At 49.3% G+C, this 20,951-nt stretch overlaps 1 protein-coding gene across 2 annotated transcripts; it reads right to left on the bottom strand.

Annotated features, from left to right (window-relative positions):
• Window positions 1-343: 343 nt before the first annotated feature.
• Window positions 344-20,504, bottom strand: FOXJ2 (forkhead box J2). Of its 2 annotated transcripts, XM_082636547.1 has the most exons (12): window positions 20,224-20,504; window positions 19,396-19,878; window positions 13,263-13,609; window positions 11,260-11,334; window positions 10,380-10,448; window positions 10,057-10,197; window positions 9,383-9,581; window positions 6,797-7,174; window positions 6,277-6,378; window positions 5,035-5,244; window positions 4,380-4,478; window positions 344-3,099 (listed from the first exon to the last, which is right to left on the bottom strand). In XM_082636547.1, the coding sequence occupies exons 3-12, from the start codon at window positions 13,593-13,595 to the stop codon at window positions 3,011-3,013; spliced, it is 1,695 nt and encodes a 564-aa protein (XP_082492673.1). In that variant the 5' UTR covers window positions 13,596-13,609; window positions 19,396-19,878; window positions 20,224-20,504; the 3' UTR covers window positions 344-3,010. The 2 variants fall into 2 exon arrangements, with proteins under 2 accessions (XP_082492673.1, XP_082492672.1); XM_082636546.1 differs by having other exon boundaries at window positions 19,396-20,504.
• Window positions 20,505-20,951: the final 447 nt, after the last annotated feature.

The following is a 20,951-nucleotide window of genomic DNA, read 5'->3' as shown; positions in this document are numbered from 1 at the left end:
GTGTTCACTGGAAGTCCCAGAGGGGGACCCAAGTCCTCATCAAATTGTAGTATCTTTAATCTTTAAAATATCCCAGAATGCAAGCAAGATGGCTTAGCCCACACAAGCTGCAAGGGGGGACTGCCTCTCCCAACAATATTTCGCTATATTTAATAGCATTTGAAAAAAAGAATGTTAAAGCCATGCTTTTAATTCTTTTTTCCCATCAATCTTACCAAAAATGTCAGGGTCAACTAATCAAACCCAGTGAGGGGTGGTGAGGAGGGGCAATAGAAGACAAATGCTTTCACATTTCTCTTTTCCTACCCTGGCAAAAACAAATTTAAGACCAGCGCCAGGAAGATAAAACCATAAACATTCTTTTTTTTTTTTTTATTAAGAAAGCATGCAAACAACAACAACTTGTGAGACCATACACCCCCCGCCCCAGCCTGCACCAATGCAAAGCATTATGGGTGGTATGAAGGACTCACCAAACCAGAAACGTGGGGGTTGAAGAGAGAAAGGCAGGGATGGGCGGATCAATACCAAAGAATTGCTCCTTCCGTCCCTCTCCTCCACTTTCTCCCTTACTTCCTCTTTTAGGCAGTGAGCTCCTGCAGTTTTGCACACATCACCCAAGACAACAACAATGACAAAACTTTCACGGCCAGCAACGCTGGACCAACAACACAAAGTAGGATTCTTTCCATTTCATGGAGGGTAGGGGAAACCGAGGCCCAAAGAGGGTCAGGTTTGTCCTGTGCCATTTAGCAAGGCTGGGTTTAGTGAAGAGGAGCTAAGATCCCAGAAGGGCTGACGGCCAATCTCCAGCCCTAGCCCCAGACTTCAGTTACTCTGGCTGCCTGCCAGAGTTCTTAATGACCCTCGTTTTCAGAAGACACTGATGAAATATAAACAAGAGACATTTACATGTCTGATTTAGTCTACCCTTGCAAATCCTGTATGGATCTGGGTAGAAAAGGGGTTTAAAAAAGAGTGATGATTTGTCAAGGGGGAATCTTAGGGAGAACAGATGGGACGTTGTATGTAGGAGGCACCTTGATTGGAAGGGTAAGGAAGACACGCCTCAGATAAGGACACTGGGCAAAGGCGTGTCACCACCCTCAAGAGAAATTCTCCTTTCCCCAAGGGGAAATCTTACGGCATACTTCAACCCCACTAACTGCCCTCCGACGCCATGGGGGATTCACACCACTCACACCCCTACTTCTTACAAAGAACTTCAAAGAAATAAAGTGCTGTTTAGTTAACTGCCCTTTCTTGCCCCCTGACTTCAGCCTCACTGGTCGTCTTCAACAAATTCTCATACAGAATCCCTTACAAAGAAAGGAAGGGGCGGATGAGGGGGAAAAGCAGGAGAGCAGAAAGCATGGGTAAATAAAAGAATATGAACACAAAGCAGAAATCACAGAGAGAGTGGCCTTGTCCATTCGGTACATTTTGTCCTGCAGCTCTGAGAAAGTGAACATTCAGCAAAATAAAAACGGAAGTAAAATTGTTCTTCCCTCTCATAACTAAAATTCAGTGATTAATATCAAATATACACTAAGTACTTTGCAGCCATAAATCATGGCCACTCCTTGTTAAAGGAGGTTAAGTTATCCCTGTACCTTTCTCTGGGGGGGTCTCCCTTGGCCCTCATGGAACTCTTTGCTTTAGGTTACTTATTCCCCTCTACCAATTTCCCTTCACCCCTCAAAAGCCTGATGGCAAAAGCCTCAGCCCCAATGATCTGGATTCCAAGAGAAGCATTTGCCTACGTCGTTAAATAACTGAAATATTCTCCACCCATGTCTATGCCAGCTCCCCTCCCCTCCCCGCACCCTCCTGCCACCAGTCCTGTAGGTTTGGTTCTGCTGTGATGGGTGGGAAAGAGATTCCCGTCTTGCCCTAGGACGTGGTGAGACTACAAGGAATAATGGGTTACTCTCCTTTCTTGAGAAAGCCAGAAAATGGGGAAAGAAAATACCACGGGTGGAAGAGGTGAGCAGACAATTACAGAAGGACCAAATAATATTTGCTGAATGAGATAAGGGGGTGAAAGGATAATTGCTAAATGCAAATAAAAGCCACAGTTGGTTTCCAGAGAAAATGATGTTGAAAAAGTCAAAATGGTTCAATTGAAACCATCTCCAAAAAGCTGAACCTATGCTGAAGAGTATCCTCATTTCCACCAGAGAAGCAGAGCCTGGCTAAGCCCGACTCTATCTCCTACAGAGAACAGGCCAGGAATAAGCCAATGGCAGTTTATCTGACAGAGTAGCATAGACGCAATTTCTGACTGTTTTATATTCCATCACCCCTCTACGATATTCTACCCGACCCAAGCCAGACCTCTTATTCCACTAGGGTTTTATTGCCACCACCATCACACTCACCCTTGGTGGGGAATGACGGTCACCAGAAGTAGGATTGGAGAGATAAAGGGACAAGGAAGAGCTCAGAGGACAAAATTAGCACCATTGAGTAAAACCTGCAAATTCATGGTTGCCAAGCAGTGTTTTAGATCCCTTCTACTTGATAACGTGGCTTCTCCAGTCCTGGATCCAACGGATATCCACAGAAAACAATGGGGGACTGAAAGGTGGGACTAACGCTGACTTTCCCAAAACGAAAGGGGAATCAAAGTTTGAGACCTTTCTCTGCGGCTCTCATGGCCTCACCTTCCAGCCAGATGATTTTAAATTAGCAAGAGGTGGACATGGTCCATGGTGGAGGGACAGGAGACCGGAGACAGCATATAACCAATAATAATAATAATAATATAATAAGAATAATAAAAGAATTAGGAAAAAAACAAGAAGGAAGAGGAAGAATGAGGCAGAAAAGAGGGGGTAATCTTCGGCAGCATCTTGCGGTGGCTTCTCTGGCAGAGAAAGAAAAAAAAAAAAAAGAGGATATATATCTATATACAGGCAAGGGTGGAAGGGATGGGCTGGGACTGTGCTTTCCCCACTGCCAGACTTCACCACCCAGCCCTGGGCTGATGGCCAGGCTCTCAGATGCACTAGGTAATCAAGTCCCAGTCGAAGTCATCGGGGATCTCCTCATTGGCCCCAGGAGGTGGAACTGGTGGCCGAGGGACCATGTGGTGTGCTGTGGGAAGAGAGAAGGAGATTAAAAGGAGAGTGGATGGGAAGCCGTTCTATCCATCTCAGTGGATGGTGGTCAACCCCAAACACCACCATGGGGAAGGTCTGGGGAAACTATGGTCCTTATCAGCCCAGAGTTATTTTTGTTTCCGGCCACCACTTCAGTGAGATCTCAGGAAAGACTCAGAGTAAACTAGGTCACATGGCAATGTCCCAGTATGCAGCCATTAAAAATTATACTCATGGGCTTCCCTGGTGGCGCAGTGGTTGAGAGTCCACCTGCCGATGCAGGGGACACAGGTTCGTGCCCCAGTCCGGGAGGATCCCACGTGCCGCGGAGCGGCTGGGCCCGTGAGCCATGGCCGCTGAGCCTGCGCGTCCAGAGCCTGTGCTCCGCAACGGGAGAGGCCACAGCAGTGAGAGGCCCGCGTACAGAAAAAAAAAAAAAAAAAAAAAAAAATTATACTCATGGGGATTTCCCTGGCTGCCCAGTGGTTAGGACTCTGCGCTTTCACTGCCAAGGGCCCGGATGTGATACCTGGTCAGGGAACTAAGATCCCGCAAGCCACGATGCATGGCCAAAAAACAAAAAAAAAAAAAAAGAAAAAAAATTATGCTTATGAAGACTACGTAATAATGACAAAAAAACATACAGAATATACTATTACATGAAATAGCAATACAGAAATTTGTATATAAATCACATGGAGAAGGAATACATGGACAAAGAGCTGAACATCGCCTCCAAAACTGAAAACACTGTGGTTAGGCAGCATGAACAGTGATTTTTCTCAAATGCATTTAAAGGTGAAGGATCTGTTCGTTTTGTAGTATTTATGGCAATTTAGGGTCTCCCCACCTACTCTCACCATCAGAGGTAGTTCAATCCCAGAACCCTGATACTAGAGGTCAGGAGGACAAGAAAGCAGACGTGGGCACAAAGCAGGTACATTTGCATACCATGTTCATGTCATTTGTCTGAGTGTATCTCCCACCTAGATTCCAAAGCTAGGCATAAATGTTCTACACGTCTATCTTTTGTTTATAGCCATGCTTCTACTTCCTTTCATCACTGCAGGCACGAGCTCATTTTAAAGTCAGTTGGTCTTCTTTAGTCTCCCATGACGTACACCTCCCTAGCAGGTGGACCACCCTCCAGCCTTGAGAATCAGGAAGGCTCACCCCCTCCCAGCAGGTGCAGGCAACAGAGCCAAGAATGCAGGTTCGGAGCCATAGGAAAGCCAAACGACTCGCTGGTGGTGAAACAAGCTTCCTGGCTCTTACCTGGGCGATTGTATCCTGCTGAGTCCTGGGTGGCAAGTGGGTACATTGGTGATGGACCCGGGTAGAGGTGGGGGGCTTGAGGGTGCACATAAGAGTTCACTGCCAAAGCAAGACAAGAGTTAAGTGAGTGGGACCGTCGTATTCAAGGAAGCAGAGTCAGATAGAGAGGGAGAAAAAAGTACTCCTCCTCCCCTTCATCTCTTCTCCCTTCCCTGCTCTGTTCTGTGGCTCCTGTGGGCATCAAGGCTTTCTGCAGAAGCTATCAGTCCTCACCACTTAGGGCACAAAGGGACCCAATACTAGTGGAGTTCAATATCACAGCTATCAGAAGGGTGACAAATATAGAACCGTGATCATTGACTCTTACTTCACCAGTTTAAAGACCATATAACTGGAGAGAATCACAACTCCACCTAATTACGATCCAGGGAAGCGTTACTGAGACACAAATTTGGAACAGGGACTTTCTCCTCCCTTTTCTTCAGTAACCCTGACCTCCCAGATCAAGATCTAAAAGGACTCATACGGTCCATTGCTTTGGCATTTGGATCGCGGCTCATGAGCTGATGTTTCTCAGTTCTCTCCTGCCCTTCTCGTCCCCCCTCCTTTTCATCATCCAGTCTCCACCTCCTTGGCAGCTTGCTTTGTGCGGTACCTTGGTTCATGGCTGGCTCCTGTTTGCCACTAGTGAGGGCACAGGAATCAGCAATGCGGGCGGGGGCGGGTGGCCGGTGGGAGCCCCCCTGGGGGGGCACGTGACCAGTCTGAGTGAGGAAGTGGTTGAGGGAGTCACACAGATTGGCAATGTGATGCTGGTCCAGGCTCCAGTTCTTCTGCTCTGCCTGCCGCAGACTCTCCATCAGCTCTGCAAACAGAGCAGCAAGAAAGGCTAGCCTTGCAGACGCCCCAATGCCCCCAGCGGTTCTATGCCCAACTCACTGCTCCAACTACATGGCCAATCAACACCGCTGATTGTATGCGCTACCAGTAATTGACATCTGTTAGAGTCCTACATTTTCAAACTCTCATTCTATTTCTTCCTTACTAAATTCTTTTCTTTCTTTTAATTTTTTTAACATCTTTGTTGGAGTATAATTGCTTTAGAATATTGTGTTAGTTTCTGCTTTATAACAAAGTGAATCAGCTGTACATATACATATATCCCCATACCCCCTCCCTCTTGCATCTCCCTCCCACCCTCCCTATCCCGTCCCTCTAGGTGGTCACAAAGCACCGAGCTGATCTCCCTGTGCTATGCAACTGCTTCCCACTAGCTATCTATTTTACATTTGGTTCCTTAGTAAATTCTTATTATAATTTCCATCTTTCTGATGAATAAGTTTCAAAGTGACTGAGTGAATTAACCGTGGTCACAGTGTCAGTAAATGGTGACAAAACTACAAAATAGTGGTCCAGGGTGATGAATTCCTGAGAGTCTTGTTCTCCTAAAGATAAAACTCAGTGGAATAAACCACCGTCATATTTTGCGTTAAGGCAAAAATCAATTAAAACTGACTTGAAGAGGGCTTCCCTGGTGGTGCAGTGGTTGAGAGTCCGCCTGCCGATGCAGGGGACACGGGTTCGTGCCCCGGTCCAGGAAGATCCCACATGCTGCGGAGCGGCTGGGCCCGTGAGCCATGGCCGCTGAACCTGCGCGTCTGGAGCCTGTGCTCCGCAACGGGAGACGCCACAGCAGTGAGAGGCCCGCGTACCGCAAAAAAAACCAAAAAACAAAAAACTAACTTGAAGAGAGCATCAATATTATCCACCCTGTGTAACATGAAATCCTCCATCCTCAAGCTTCACTTAACCATCCCTCCTGGTTCCGGTTTCCGATGGGTTTTTCCACTTCCGCTATATCCCTCTTACCTCCAGGCACCATCCTTTGATCACTAACCTGAGAACTGTGACTGCTCAATGCTGGACCAGTTGAGCCGGTTCACCATCTTGAAGCTTTCCTTTAAGGAGTCAATATTGGAGCACCAGTCAGGAGGAAAGGCTGTAAAGAGGAGGGGGACGTGGTAATGAGACAGAGTGAGGGGTAAGACAGCCGCCAACTGACAGCAGATTGACTACTGAATGCAAGATTCTTGCGTCTACGTAGGTTATCAGCTGCATGACCAAGATAATTTTGGACTCTCCCTCCCTGGAGATTTAGGACAAACAAAGCTATCGATGCTTTAATTACAGACAGCCAAGCTCATGGGCAAAAGAATATGGAAAACCATCCCAATTTATCCAAGAATTCTCTAATATGGAGCTCTAAGCAGCAACCTCTGTGGCTCAGAAGAGCTCTCACGGGAGAGAGGCTACAAGACCCACTGTTAACTTCCTAACCAGTCGTACCTCCTGCCAGAGTCAGAACAGGGGGCTCAACCCGCAGTCCTCTAGGGTCTCCCTGCACCCTCCCTACTCACCAAAGCCAGTGCTGTTGATGGGAGCCTGGCCTTGTGCCTGCGGCGGTGGCGGCGGCGGCTGGGCAGGGTGGGTGGGGGGATGGTGCTGATGAGGGTGGTAGCCGCTGTGCTGCAGCGGGGGTGGGTGCATGGCCATCACAGGGGGCGGCCCGTAGCCCTCGGCCCCTGCTTGCTTCCCCCCTGGTGGGGCACAACCATCTGGGCTTGGGGTGTGCAGGGGGGGCGCACCGCCCACAGAGGAGGGGCCCTGGGCGGGTGCCTGCTGCGGCTGCGGCTGCGGCTGCGGAGGCGGCGGCGGCGGCGGAGGCGGCGGCGGCGGCTGCTGGTACATGTAGTAGTTGTTAGAGGGCGGCAGGTCCCCCAGGAGAGACGAAAAGCCTGCGGGGAGGGGCGGGGTGGAGGGGGAAGCGGGTACGTGAGCGGGGCAACGCATCGCTCAGGACGTCCACTGGGTGGAGACGGGACGTTCTGGGACAGCAGGGTCCCCTTCCTCCCCCCGGCAGGGAAAACCGACAGACGGAGGCCCTCGACAGCACCGAAAACCGCTGAAATTTTAGCCAAAAGGTCAGCATGCACCTTTTCATGCTATTTTTCAAGGATCTGAGATGTAGTCCTGGAATCACAGTTTCAAAAGACATCGGACATCAGGTAAAGTTCCAAAAGCAAATTATAAATAAAACAAAGCCATGGGCTTCTGTTCTCTCCTTTTCCTTATTGTCCTACACGCTTCTGCCTCTTGCAGTCGCTACGAAAAACGGAGTCTGGGTACGCAGTAGAGTGGGGACGGATGAATCTCTCAAACAGATGGGGCAGGGAAGAGCTGGAGATGGAGACCCGGGCTTTCAGCCGTAATTAAACTTCAGTGAACTCTCTGCTGTCCTCGCTCCATCTAATTTTTCCCTTTGTTTCTGGGAGCCCTCCAAGCTCCCTACTTCCAATCAACCAAATCACCTGAGTTGGATTCATTTCTCAAGCAAATGCTGCAATCTAGCAACACAACTCCAGATAGGAATCCCCTGGGATATAAAAGACAATTAATGACAATTAATACAATTTTCCCCAAAGTGACTCCTAACCTTTTTTTTTTTTTTTTTTCGGTACGCGGGCCTCTCACTGCTGTGGTGTCTCCCGTTGCGGAGCACAGGCTCCGGACACGCAGGCTCAGCGGCCATGGCTCACGGGCCCAGCCGCTCCGTGGCATGTGGATCTTCCCGGACCGGGGCACGAACCCGTGTCCCCTGCATCGGCAGGCGGACTCTCAACCACTGCGCCACCAGGGAAGCCCCCAACCACTGCGCCACCAGGGAAGCCCCTAACCACTTTTTATCATTCCATTCGTCTCCGACCGCCTATCCAAGGCCACTGAACAGAACAAGATCTCATGATTCACCTAAAGTCCTGACTTCATCCCTACCTCTAAATTCTTTTTAAAAATTTAGGGGAGGGCTTCCCTAGTGGCGCAGTGATTGAGAGTCCGCTTGCCGATGCAGGGGACACGGGTTCGTGCCCCGGTCCGGGAAGATCCCACATGCCACGGAGCGGCTGGGCCCGTGAGCCATGGCCGCTGAGCCTGCGCGTCTGGAGCCTGTGCTCCGCAATGGGAGAGGCCACAACAGTGAGAGGCCCGCGTACCGAAAAAAAAAAAAAAAAAATTTAGGGGAATTCCCTGGTGGTCCAACGGTTAGGACTCCGCGCTTCCACTGCAGGGGGGCATGGGTTCAAACCCTGGTGGGGGAATTAAGATCCCGCAAGCCGTGTGGTGCGGCAAAAAAAATAAAAAGTAAAAATAAAATAAAAAATAAAAATTCAAGAAACAGGAATCACAGAGCACTGAACCAGACAATCTCTCAAAAAGTCTTCCAATAACGACTTCAAATCATTCTCATATGCTAATTTGGGAAATTTGAGTACGGATGAGATATAAACTGATATTAAGGAAGCATTATTTACTGTGTTAGGAGTCATCATGGCAATGCATAACTAAAAGAAAAGTCTTCATCATTAAGGATGCATACTGAACCAATATTTGCAGGTAGAATGATGTGCATTAAATTCCACCACTTAAAAGAAAAGCTGGGTGGTAAACAAAACAAGCTTAACATATCGGTAACTGGTAAAGTTGGGCAATGAAAATATGAGGGTTTATTATACTATTTTCTCTATTTTTGCATCTGTTTGAAATTGTTCCTAATAAAAATTAACATAAATACGCTAAAAAATAAAATTAAATTGTTCTCACAGTGAAACGCAGGGATTCTTAGGAAAAGGAAACTACTGCTGTCCCCTAGTGGCCATCCTCAGAATGACTTGCTGGCAGCCTTAAAATCATGGCCCTTAGTTCTAATAGGGGATTCCTCCAAATCACTTACTGAAACTAATGACCCAGCTCGCCTCTTGAAACAGCTGTCCTTCAGAACTAAGCCAGAAGAGCTCTGACTCCAAGCAGTTGTGGCTCATGACATGCTTTCCCTGACCAGTGATCAACCTCTCCTTGTGTTACAAGTAAGAAAGAGGGAAAGAAGAGAATGCCCCCACCTGTTCAAAAACCCAAGGACGTCTCTGCTCCCCTCCCCACTCCAGACTCACCATGCTGAGATGAGGAAGAGGACTTCTCCAGCATGGATTTGTAGAGGTTGCGGAAGGACCAGCTTAGATCCTGAAAATTGATCTCTGAGTAGGAGAATTTGAAGTCATGGTTGGTGTTGTACAGGGGAGGGGCGCCCTCGGTGCTCTCTCGGCCTGGAGCCCCTGCTGCCACTGCTCCACCATCCACAGACCCTGTGCCCTGCAGAAAGAGGTAAGAAAGACTCGATCCATGTCCTACGTGAGGGACCAATACAACCCTTTAGTGGACACCGAGTTCTCCTGCCTGTCCTCTTCATCCTCTCCCAACTTTTCAATGAATGAGCATCATTTTCTCCTTCTTTTCTCATTCGTTCCTATCTTGATGTAGCTTCTTGCCCTTTTCCTGTGCTACATCCATAGTCATCTTTCCTTTCTCATAACCTTTTTGGCTCTCTTTCTTGTCTTCTCACCACTTTTTTTCTGATCTTTCTTAAAATTTTGTTGTCTCTCTCTCTCTCTCCATCTCTCTCTCAGCTTCCCTCTTTCCCTTTCTCCTTCTTTCCCAATTTATCTGCCTACTACAGCACAGATACTCAACACATAATTTTGAACCAACAGATATATGAATCTATTCAACCATCCATCCATCCATCCATCCATCCATCCCTATATCCCCTGCCACCTTCACCTCCTACCTGGCTGTAGCTGGCGATAGATGTGGGGCTCTGAAGTGGCATCTGAGGATTCCCCTCAGGAGGCAGTGAGGCTTCTCCACTCCCTGGAACGCCTCCCCGTGGGCTCTTGCTTGCCTCCTGTTCTGGTGAGTCCTGGGATAGCTGAGGGTTGTGAAAGAAGAGAAATCTATAAGCAGATGCTAAACATCCTCCCAAGACCAATGGTTCCACACCTGCTGGTATTTGACCTTGGCCCCAAATTTAGGAAATGACTGAAAAAGCAGGCAAAGACGTGGAAGGAGCAGCTGGCTCATAAATGGCATCTCATTGAGGTGGAGACTTACATCATCATCGGGAGGGTGTCTTCTCTTTCGGGAGATGTCAGGGCAGGTATCGATTGTCCAATAAGAGCCCTAGAAGGAGAACCCATCCCCATAAAGAAAACAAAAAATCATTAGATACGGAAATTCCCACCTTTGGAAAAGTAGACATTTGAAGGGATTTTTACATAAAATAAGAGTTATAGTTTTAAAAATGACTGGACTGAAATTCAACTATACTTCAATTTAAAAAAAATAAATAAATAACATTAACATTAAAGAACATCATCTATCTGGAACCTTAAAAAAAAGAAAGAAAAGAAAAATGACTGGAAATTCACATAGAATCCTGAGGGTACCAGCTATTTTTGAGAACTAAATTTGTCCTAACAGCTCACTGAGGCCTCGATCATTCTAGAGGGACGGTACATAGCATCTAGTTCAAAGAGCTGGAAATGTCCAGACCAACCCTTCCCTTCCACGTGATCTGAGGCGAAACTCTCTTGGACTTCAGCATCCACAGCTGTCAAACAAAGAGGATGATCTATCTCTTCTCTCTTCTGAAGGTAAAATCATGGGATTTTTATATAGAAAAACTCCTACAAAGGTTATTAAGCCCACTTTTTTCATCTAGAAAGAGCACCATGCACAAAAAAGGGGGCATCAAAGTCCATTTTTTAAATAAATATTTCTATTTAAAAAAAAATTCAGTCTTCCTTAGTCGTTCACTCTCATGGGGACCCACTAGCTTGATAACCAAGCTCTTCCTTTGAGGAAAAAAAGAAAGCTGCTCCTCTAACATGATTTCCTCTTCTGGGTAATTAAAACAGCCATAGGACTCTAAGCTGTCAACTACTTCTCGCTCCTTCCTCCCTTCCCTTCACCGCTTACAGCAGAATCTCACCTTCCCAGGATCATCCCGAGGTCTGGGTACCTTCCGGAAACACTTGTTGAGAGAAAGGTTGTGCCGAATTGAATTCTGGGGAAGCAGAGAAGCAAGTTAGATTTGAGCATTGTGCAAAGCAGAAAATTTTTCAGTAGTGCACAGAGGGACACAAAGGGATATAACACACACTAAAGTTCAAGTATCAGGGTGAACAAAGCACCTCTTAACTATACTGATGGAGGAAATTACCTATCAGATAGCAAGAGCAATGAGATAAGAAAAAGGAAGCAATTAAATTGATGAGAGGTAATGGCTGTAAATTTGACTACCAGGTGCTTCTAGAACGCTGATTATATACTTTTTCAATCTTTCCACCCAACTAACAACATGTATATAAATGCCTCAAAATCACATCTGCCCAAACCTAAGTGTCCATCAATAGATGAATGGATAAAGAAGATGTGGGTGTGTGCATACACACATACACACACACACACACACACACACCAGAATACTGCTCAGCCATGATAAAGAATGAAATTTTGCATCTGCAGCAACATGGATGGACTTGGAGAGCATTATGCTTAGTGGAATAAGTCAGACAGAGAAAGACAAATACTGTACAATATTGCTAACATGTGGAACCTGAAAAATACAACAAACTAGGGAATATAACAACAAAGAAGCAAATTCACAGATATAGAGGACAAACTAGTGGTTATTAGTGGGAAGAGGGGAGTAGGAGCAATATAGGAATAGGGGGGTAAGAGGTACAAACTATTGAGTATAAAATAAGCTGCAAGGCTATATTGTACAATATGGGAAATACAGCCAATATTTCGTCATAACTATAAATGGAGTATAACCTTTAAAAACCGTGAGTCACTATACGGTACACCTATGACTTACATAATAGTGTACAGCAACTATACTTCAATTAAAAAAAAATCACATCTGCCCAGTTCCTTCATTCATTCTATCAGTAGTAAAAGAACAATGTTTTAAAACTGATGATGTGGGAATTCCCCAGCGGTCCAGTGCTTAGGACTCGAGCTTTTGCTGCCAAGGGTGTAGGTTTGATCCCTACTCGGGGAACTAAGATCACACAAGTCGAGGGGTGTGGCCAAGGGTAAAAAAAAAAAAAAAGCAAAAACTGATGATGTAAATGATAACAAAATATAAATTATGAGTGAAACAAGGCACAACTTTGCCTTTGTCTTCTCAACATCCCATGGAATGGTCACACTTGGAGGAAAGAAATATTGCTGCTACATGTCTTGGATGAGGTGGTTGGAGGCTGTGGCAGCTAGCAGGAACATATTTCTAAAGGAAACACTAAATGCTTTCAACAGTCTCCAGCTCATCATCTGGTTTGTATGTCAGCCGGTGATTTACAGAGTGACAGACCTACATTAAATCCCCATTCCTACTCAACAACTGGCAAGCGAGTGATTGCTCCAAAGGACTGAGAACATCAGTCTTCCTTCTTCGCTTGGAAGAGGAGGCCCCTTTTTCCTTTATCTCCAGCCAAACAACTTATCCTCTCCTTCCTTGCATGGTGGATGAGCTGTTGGGGAAGAACCTAATTATATTATTCTTTTTCTTCATACACAATTTGTTAAAAGATGATGACTATGTGGAATGAAGCTCTGCAAACCTGATGAGATGCTACCTCTAGGTAGGATGGAGCAATGCCACACTTTGCACGTGACTTCAACAGAGTAGAGTGGCAATAAATATCTGTGAAATGAACCAGAGGATAAGAGGGTCTGATAAGCGTCAGCATCCTGTTGCCCCCATAACTATACTTAGTGGCTCGGTATCACTGGCGTTTCCCCGATACACCTTACGGAAGTTGTTCAACTCTGGAAAAAAAGTAACGGATGGGAGATTTGAGATTTTTAAGTTCACACATCTCTGAGACACTCAGAGTGAACTGGACCAGGTTATAGGAAGAAATAAAAGTAGAGGAAAAGGTTGTCAGGGCTAAGAATCATCTCAGGGTATAGAAGCCGTCCCACCTTCCAACCAATGCCAGCATTCTTGTAATAGGGGAAGTTATCACAGATCCAGCGGTAAATCTCGCTGAGGGTCATCTTCTTGGCTGGAGAGGAGTTGATGGCATAGGTGATGAGGGTGGCGTAGCTGTATCGGGGTTTGCCATCCTGGTGGACAGCTGCCTCATCTTTGCTCAGGGTGGCGTTAGGATCTGTGGGTGAGCCTGGTGGACATTTGCGGCTGCCGCCTGGAGGCCCAGCCTGGGAGGCACTCCCAAGCTTCTCAATGGTAGCCCGGAGGGTCAGCTGGGGGAGCCAGTCTATGGAGGTGAGGCTGCTCTCTAGGTCAGAAGCCATGGTATTTCTGGGTTCTGCAGAGAAGAGGAAAAAGAGGAAAACAGAATAGACAAATATTACCTGTGGTTACTGGTGGCAAGTAATACACAAATCCTAGGGCTTTAAGGGAAGGAGAGGTTCTTCCCACTCTAATTCCTGTAGAAGACTCCTCTACTGGGATGCCCTCGCCCAGGTGTTACCAGAACCCCCAAATGGATATGTCACCAACTACCTACCAGGTGATAGACTGGTACTTATTCTACATCTTCACGTGGAACGTGGCCAAGAGGCCTCTCCCTTCGCACAGGACTAAAAAGGAGATCAAACCGCCCACCAAACTGAACTATTCCCTCAATTCTTCTCACTTAAAGCCCTATAACATAACTTTTTTAAACTGTGTAGAAATAAATTTTAAAAATAAAATAAAATAAATAGCAGGTAAAATCAGCCAAAGTCTATTCTCCAATTATGTGATGCTTGTTATATTTACATTCAACATCCACAGATAGATAGCACGGGTGAATGTGCAAAGAAAAACAACCAGAGTAAACACAAGTATACACTAATGAAGCACACACCAACACTTTTAAAGATGCTTCACGTTAGTTCCGTACCCGTGCTCACCCTTTTTATCCCACATACACGTGCACATGAGGCATATTACATACTTCCCAACATAAGTTCCATGTGACAACCAGCCAAGCACAGATGCAAGACAGACACATCAACAGTGGCTCACGACCAGAGATCACAATGAGATACACGGCATAACGTTACCCATAGGGCACCAAGTCACACACAGAGCGAACGGAGCCCGAGCACAGCTGCCCTGGCACCTTTAAAGCTCCCCCTGGCGAGCTCCCGCCCACAGACACCGACACCAGGAAGAAGTCATTGGCAAGGCCCTCCCACCTCTCGGCCTGCCCTGCTGCACTGAGCCAGGGAGACACCCAGCTGCGCGCTCACCGGTAACAATCAGATCGCCGGGCTAAAAATAACCACTCTGGGGCTAAGGGCTAACTCCCCTGCTCCCGCCCTCCTCCTCTCTCCTTCCTTCCCGGCCTGGCACGCACGCTCGCTGCACCTCCATGCAAACTCCTGACGCTGCCAACCCGCCCACGCCTGCTGTCTGCACGCCCGGCTGCCACCCACGCAGCCTGGGCGCTCTTGCAGGCGGAGAGGTGCAGCTAGAGTGACGTCTCCGTGGGGGAACGTGAAGAACGGTGGGTGAGATCTGTATCGCAGAATCTGGAAAGGCTGGCAGGAACCACTTGGTAGCCATTTGGCTCTCCCCTGGGGTCGATGCCAGCCACCCCCCAAGCGCTTGCTGCCTGACCGGCTCGTGCCTGCACAGCCGGCCAGATTCCAGCTAGGATTTCTTCCTCTGGACCCCTGCTGAGGGTCCATCGAGGCGTCCAAGGCTAACATGCCTCAGACTCCTGGACAGAAAACCTATTCCGTATATAACCTCTAAATCCACACCCAGATAATACGCCCCAGCGTTACATGCAACTACACACACAGCCACACACTTTATAGTTAGAAGCTCAATCGCAGATATGCCTGCCTACCCCAGTCTCCGCCTCCAACGCATCTTTCAGGCTATTGGCTCGCTCTTCTAGTTAGAGACTCTTCTCCCCTGGAGACATCCTCCGAAGGGTCAGCATTCTCACTCATCTCCCAGTTCCCCAAGTTCCCCACCCACGCAGTCTCTGCAAGCACGCGCATGTCCCCTGCCCTGCGCGCCAGCAACACGCCCACTCCCGAAGGCTCGAGGAAACACCTTAGCGCCCCGGGCGCTTGGGCAGCGTGAGACCCAACTGCAACCCAAGAATTGCTTGACAGGAGAAAAAACTTTAAAGGCCCCGTTCAGAAACAGCACCACGACGGGGTTTCCCCTTTACCCTCAGCTCCTCTCCCCCCAACTCTCCTTGCCATCCCACCACCACCATCTTGCCCTAAAACCACGGAAACCTGGAAACTAAAGGGACATTTAAGCATTCCAGGAAGCCTCAGACCCCCTGGCACTTTACTAAGTCAAAGCAGCACAGCTTCTGGGGTAAAGCAGGGTGCAAAGGGCAGCCACCCAGTCCTGCAGCTGGGTTATCCCAGCTGAACGGTAACATGGCAATGAGCGGGTTCGTGATGACCAGGGTCCTCCTGGGTCTGTAAGGAAGTTTTACCCTATTCCCTATTGTCTCCTGCTAAAGATCCTTGGGAAGTCTCACCTTAAGTACACAGAAGCCTTCAGGGGACATTTCATTTGAAACTCTCCAGACACTGGACAGGGAGGGACATGAGAGAACAATCAAAGTGGTTTACAGAACCCATTTGGCAGTGCCAATCACTGTGAATTCCAGAAAGCGAAGCACCCTTGGCCTTTTGCTACTTGTTCTATGACCTTCCCTAGCACTTCCCCAGTACCAGGTTAGGACACTGAGGTTAAATTTAACCTTTCTCCAGCACCCTCCCAGCCAGCCCTCCAGATACCGCCCCAGCACTCAAAATATCTTCCGATAGACGCAGCAGAAGATCCTTCTGATCTTTCAGCACCGTTCTCCCTAAACCCATCCCATTTCCTCACCCCCATCACTTCCCCATTCTTGAAGGGCAGCCCAGTGTGTGGAACCTCGGAGAATGAGGTTCCTTGATTCTATTCCGAACCTTGACATTAACTCACTGAATGTCCCGAACCGCCCCTTGCTCCCTGAAGTCTTCCTGCCTCAGTTTCCCCCTTTCAATAAAAGGGATGCGGTCATAAACACTGTCCAAGCTTCATTCCTGGAGGGACGTGAAAGAAGCTTAAAGAGCCAGTGGCTGCCACACATTCCACACTCCCCAAAATAATGGCACCAGGCTAATGTTCAGGGCTATTATTAGAAAGGCACACAAAAGGTACTTCCATTTCTCAGTCCAACCAACCTAGTTACCCAGACCTCTCTCTCCAGGTGGGCCTCGTGCCACTGGGCTGGGGCAAAACCTGAGTCAGGCTACATTCTTCTCTTCGAGCTGGAAGACTGAAAGGAAATACCCGTAGAAACTGGGAAAGGCCGCCAAAGGGCAGGCTCCATCACATCCATGGAACGTCTAATGAACACCACACTACTGGGAGAAAGGCAGAGAAGAACAGAAAGACATTCTATGGGCGGGGGGACCTGATCCTGGGTGAGACATGTAAGACCCAAAACAATAGGCACAGTTTTCTTCCCATTTTCTCTGAAAGGCCAGTAATTGTTCTCTGTATGGTGCCAAGGTCAGACATCAAGGAATGATAACTTCCTGCTCTGTACATAACGTAGAAACTAATAGAGCAGCGGCTAGGTGTGCCACATTACCGATTACCAGCCAGGCTGCCTGGGTTTCAATCCTGGCTTCACGACCTACTGGCTGTGCAACCTCAGGCAAGTTACTTAACCTCTCTGTGTTGTAGTTTCTTCATTGGAAAACAGAGGTGATAACCGTACCTACATAGGGTTGTTGGGAGGATTACCTTGAGTCAAAATTTTTCAAGCACTAGTGTTATGTAAGTATAGCAATTACCATTTTTGAATGAGGAAAAAAAGGAGAATATTAGAAATTGAAAATTAGAAAATGGACAGACCATACAGGTAAGCCTGGAAGTAGCGAACTCGCAGTGGTTTACACCTGCACTGAGTTCTCAATAGTTTTCAGGATGTCAGAATCTCAAACTTTTCCTTTGGGGGGAGTGTCGCCCCAGGACTGACAAATGCCAAGACTAGTAAACTCCCCAGGATGAAGAAATGGGGGAATATCATCCCTTATTTTTCAGGGGGAACTAGGTCTAGTCATAAGACATGATCTGGAAAATAGCACCCTCTAAGTCATAGTTATTCCAACTCAATAGCCATATGCTTCTAACTGATTCCACGGACGCAAGGAGGACTAGGGAAACTCAGTCCCAGCAGGGCCAGTTCCACTGTGTGCCAGTGAGACACCTGCAGGTGTTGTGGTCCAGCGCACTCTGAGCCATTCAACAAGTAGCATTCCAGCATCTGGTAAAGTACTTTGTGAGAAATAGTCTGCTGTTCCACAGAGCTGGCTCTTTTCAAAACATGGGGGAGGGAGTTCTAGAGTTAAGAGCCAAGGATCCTCATGCTTTTTAGACCAGAAACATCAGAAATGAAGCTCTCTTATCAGTCCTAGAAGTGGTCCTAGCCTGAGACTGGGCTGCCCTGCTGCGTGGGATGACTCTCATGCAGCCATTCATGAGGGCTCCCACTGGACAGCGCAGGCCAAGCCTTTCCTCCCGGCTGGGCATTCTCACCAGCACCCTCTCCACGTTCCTGCACAGGGGCACCTGCTCTTAGAGGCCTACCAGAAACGCACACTTCTAGGTAACTGGAGGCTTAGTCTGAAAAGCACATGTGTACCGGTCCCCGCACCTTGCACGGATGTGGATAGAGCCACATCCACCTGAAGTAAGAAACAGGCGCACATCACTCTACAGCACAGCCATACAAACCTGAATTAGAGCCCTGTCTCACTGACCGCGACTAACAGGTAACTTCCAGGACCCAGTGGAGGTACTTAGAGACTCAGACAGTCCACCCAATGCCCAGACAGAGAAAGGAGGAAACATAAAAACCCAAATAAGATGAAGCCTCCCACTTGGACTCTCTGTGGGGTCTAATGCCCCTTACAGGAGACGAGGTATTTCCTAAAGGTGAGGCAGGAAAGCAGGCACCCAGCTAGGGACCCCAGGTTGAAAGGCAGAACACTACTAAACCCATAGCCCAGGCTCAGCCAGAAGGAGTTCCTGGCACCTTTTTCTTGCCTTTTCTGAACAGCCTGGGCTTTGATGATTCCTGCTATTATCTTATGAAAGAAAACTTACATACAAGGTTCCAGAGACCCAGAACTGAACAAGAAACAGGAAGGCAGAGGGTGAGACTATTAGGTGCTTTTCTGAAAGGAAACTCCTTGGGGGGTCAAATCTCCCTGGCAGTCACTGATTTTGATGCAAGACCGGAAGGAGGCTGAGCAGCAACCCTCCTCTCCTCTCCAGGATCTGCTTTTTCCTGGGGAACTGTCAGCAAGACAGGAGCGGTGTAGGGCACTGGGGCAGTGGTACCCGGCCAACATTAGGGAAGAACTTCAACCCAGGAGCTGGCATTCCCCTGCACCCTTTCTTCTTGTCTTGGGACATGGGATCCCCATTTTCCCTGTGGACTTTGTGCTTCCGGCCAGGAATGGAGATGTCATGAGAGGAGGCCTCTTGGTGCTGGAGGCGGGGTGAGTGGAGACAGACTGGTTTTCTTGTCAAGGGAGCAGTAATCACAGTGGGCTGCAGAGAACAGCTCTGGTGGACATTAAGTGACCTAGGGTTACAGGTAAGAAAATGTAATAGCAACGGAAGCCCCAGACAAGGCCAGGCCACCAAATGCCACCACGACTTTAGTGGGAGCCCGCTCTCTGCATGAAAAGGCCCAAGGATGGACAGTGGCACGGGAGTCTGGCTGGGACGTGGCTTGCCATCATTATTACACTGTGTGGATGGAGTGCTGAAGATGCAGGTGTTTTCTGATATCCCTTTGCCCTCAGCATGAAAACATACACTTCCCTAGGGACCTCAAATGAATCCCATCTCTTTAATCCCCCAACACTAAGAAACCCACTTCTCAGAGCCTCTGCAGCAAGATGAGGACTTGAATCCAGTAGGTTCAGAACACATTTCCCAGAAGGTTCTGAGCTGTTACTCTACCTTCCCCAGTAATGAAACCCAAGAGTCACCACCTCAGCCCCCTATACCCACTACTGCCTAAAGATGACAGAGAGAAGATGAAAGAAAGAAAGCACTGACCTGTCTCCAAGTCTCCCCCAGCAGAGGGAGAGGACCACTTGGTACTGGAGTTTGGGGTTGCAGGGACTCCCCTCTTCAGAGGCAGATGAAGAGTCTCATCCTCAGTGGCTCTTCCTGTACTTGGCTGAGCCTCCCAAGCTGGGGAGGGGAACTGGGTCCCCTGAGGAGGAGCGGGGGGAGGGGGAGGGGGAGGAGAAGGAGGTCCCACCTGGGGAAGATGGCACAGTCCCCACACTCGGCCGGTGACCCTGGGGACGAGGGGAGGAGCCTCTCCCAACCGGGAGTTGTCTCCTCCCCCTTGGGGGAGTCCCCCTCCCCCCCAAACTGAATCTGTCGGGAGTGGCGGGCTCCTTCTGTCCGCTGGCGATCTGAGCGGAGGGGCTCTGCCCTGTTCCACCGTCTAGGTACAAGGAAGTTGGGGGGAGTTCTTCCCCTCTCCTGAGAGGCTGAGAGCCGAGTCCTCTCCCTGGAGTGTCCTCTCCCCTGTGGATGGGAGGGAGGGTGTCTACTCCACAGGCATATCCCCCTTGCTTTATGCCTCAAAAGTCCAGAACTGAGGAGAGTGGGTTTGGAGGAGTGGAGGCTCGCCGGGGCGGTCTCACTCGCTGCCTTTGGTAAGGATCACCCCTCTCTACTTCGGGAGCTCCATCCCCGGGCCGGTACGGGGATCTTCCTCGCCTCTAGGAAGAAGAGACTCGTCCCCTAGAGAGGTCTCTTCTTTCCCTCGCCCGAACGCGAAGGGTCATCTCTCCGGCCGGGGGAGAGGTGGCTCCCGTCCCCGCTCCCGCCTCCGCTCCTGGGGCGCCCCCGAGGGTGGGGTTCTCGTACTCCCCGCTCTCCCGGAGCTGGCCTGGGCAGCTGGGGCCGGGAGGCCGCGGCTCCCGACGCCCGTCACTGCTGCTGCGGCGGCCGCGCCTCCTCTCTGGTCTCGTCCCGTCCGCTCCCCCCGGCGCGTGGCGTTCCCCGCGCCGCCACCGCTCGGATTCCGGCCAGTCCGGGCTCCGGGGGAACCAGGAGGCGGACGGACGGTGTCAAGACTCGGCCGGGGCTCGGGCTCCGCTCTGCTCCGCTGCAGGCCCCGGCTCCTCCCCGGCCTCCGCGCCGCGCTCGGCGCTCCTCCTCCGCCCCCGCCCGCCCGGCCGCCGCCGCCGCCGCCTCCCCGCGCGGGTTAAGGAGGAGCGGGCCGAGCCGAGCCGCGGGCCGCGCCGCCGAGGATGAGCTGAGCCGGAGGAGCCGCGCCACCGACCCCGCGCTCCTGGGGACACGCCGCGCGCCTCCCGCGGCCCCGGGGACGCACGCCGCGCTCGCTGCCCGCCGGCCGCCACCCCGGCACTTGGCCCCGTGCAGCTTGCCATCCACCCGATATGACACCCCCCTGCTGTCTGTCAGGAGAGTCCCTGTTTCGCGCCGCAGGAACTGTCCATTTCAGTTCAACGCTAATTCTGCCACACTGACCTTTTTTCATTGTCTTCTATACGCAGATGAGCATAGGTTTTCTCAGGAATGTCTTTGGTGGGCTTCTTTTTCCCCTGGGATAGCTTTGAAAGGGGTATGGA

This window comes from Mesoplodon mirus, assembly GCF_964341445.2.
Source record: "Mesoplodon mirus genome assembly, chromosome: 11".
Taxonomy (NCBI): Eukaryota; Metazoa; Chordata; class Mammalia; order Artiodactyla; family Ziphiidae; genus Mesoplodon; species Mesoplodon mirus.
This window is presented reverse-complemented; position numbering and strand designations above follow the sequence as displayed.

Excerpts from the sequence above, each read along its gene's own strand:
- FOXJ2 (XM_082636546.1), bottom strand. The coding sequence starts at position 13,595 with ATGGCTTCTGACCTAGAGAGCAGCCTCACCTCCATAGACTGGCTCCCC. Across the intron at positions 7,175-9,382 it reads CTCTTCCTCATCTCAGCATG|GCTTTTCGTCTCTCCTGGGG; the intron begins GTGAGTCTGGAG and ends CCCTCCCCGCAG. Across the intron at positions 6,379-6,796 it reads CATCAACAGCACTGGCTTTG|CCTTTCCTCCTGACTGGTGC; the intron begins GTGAGTAGGGAG and ends TCCTCTTTACAG.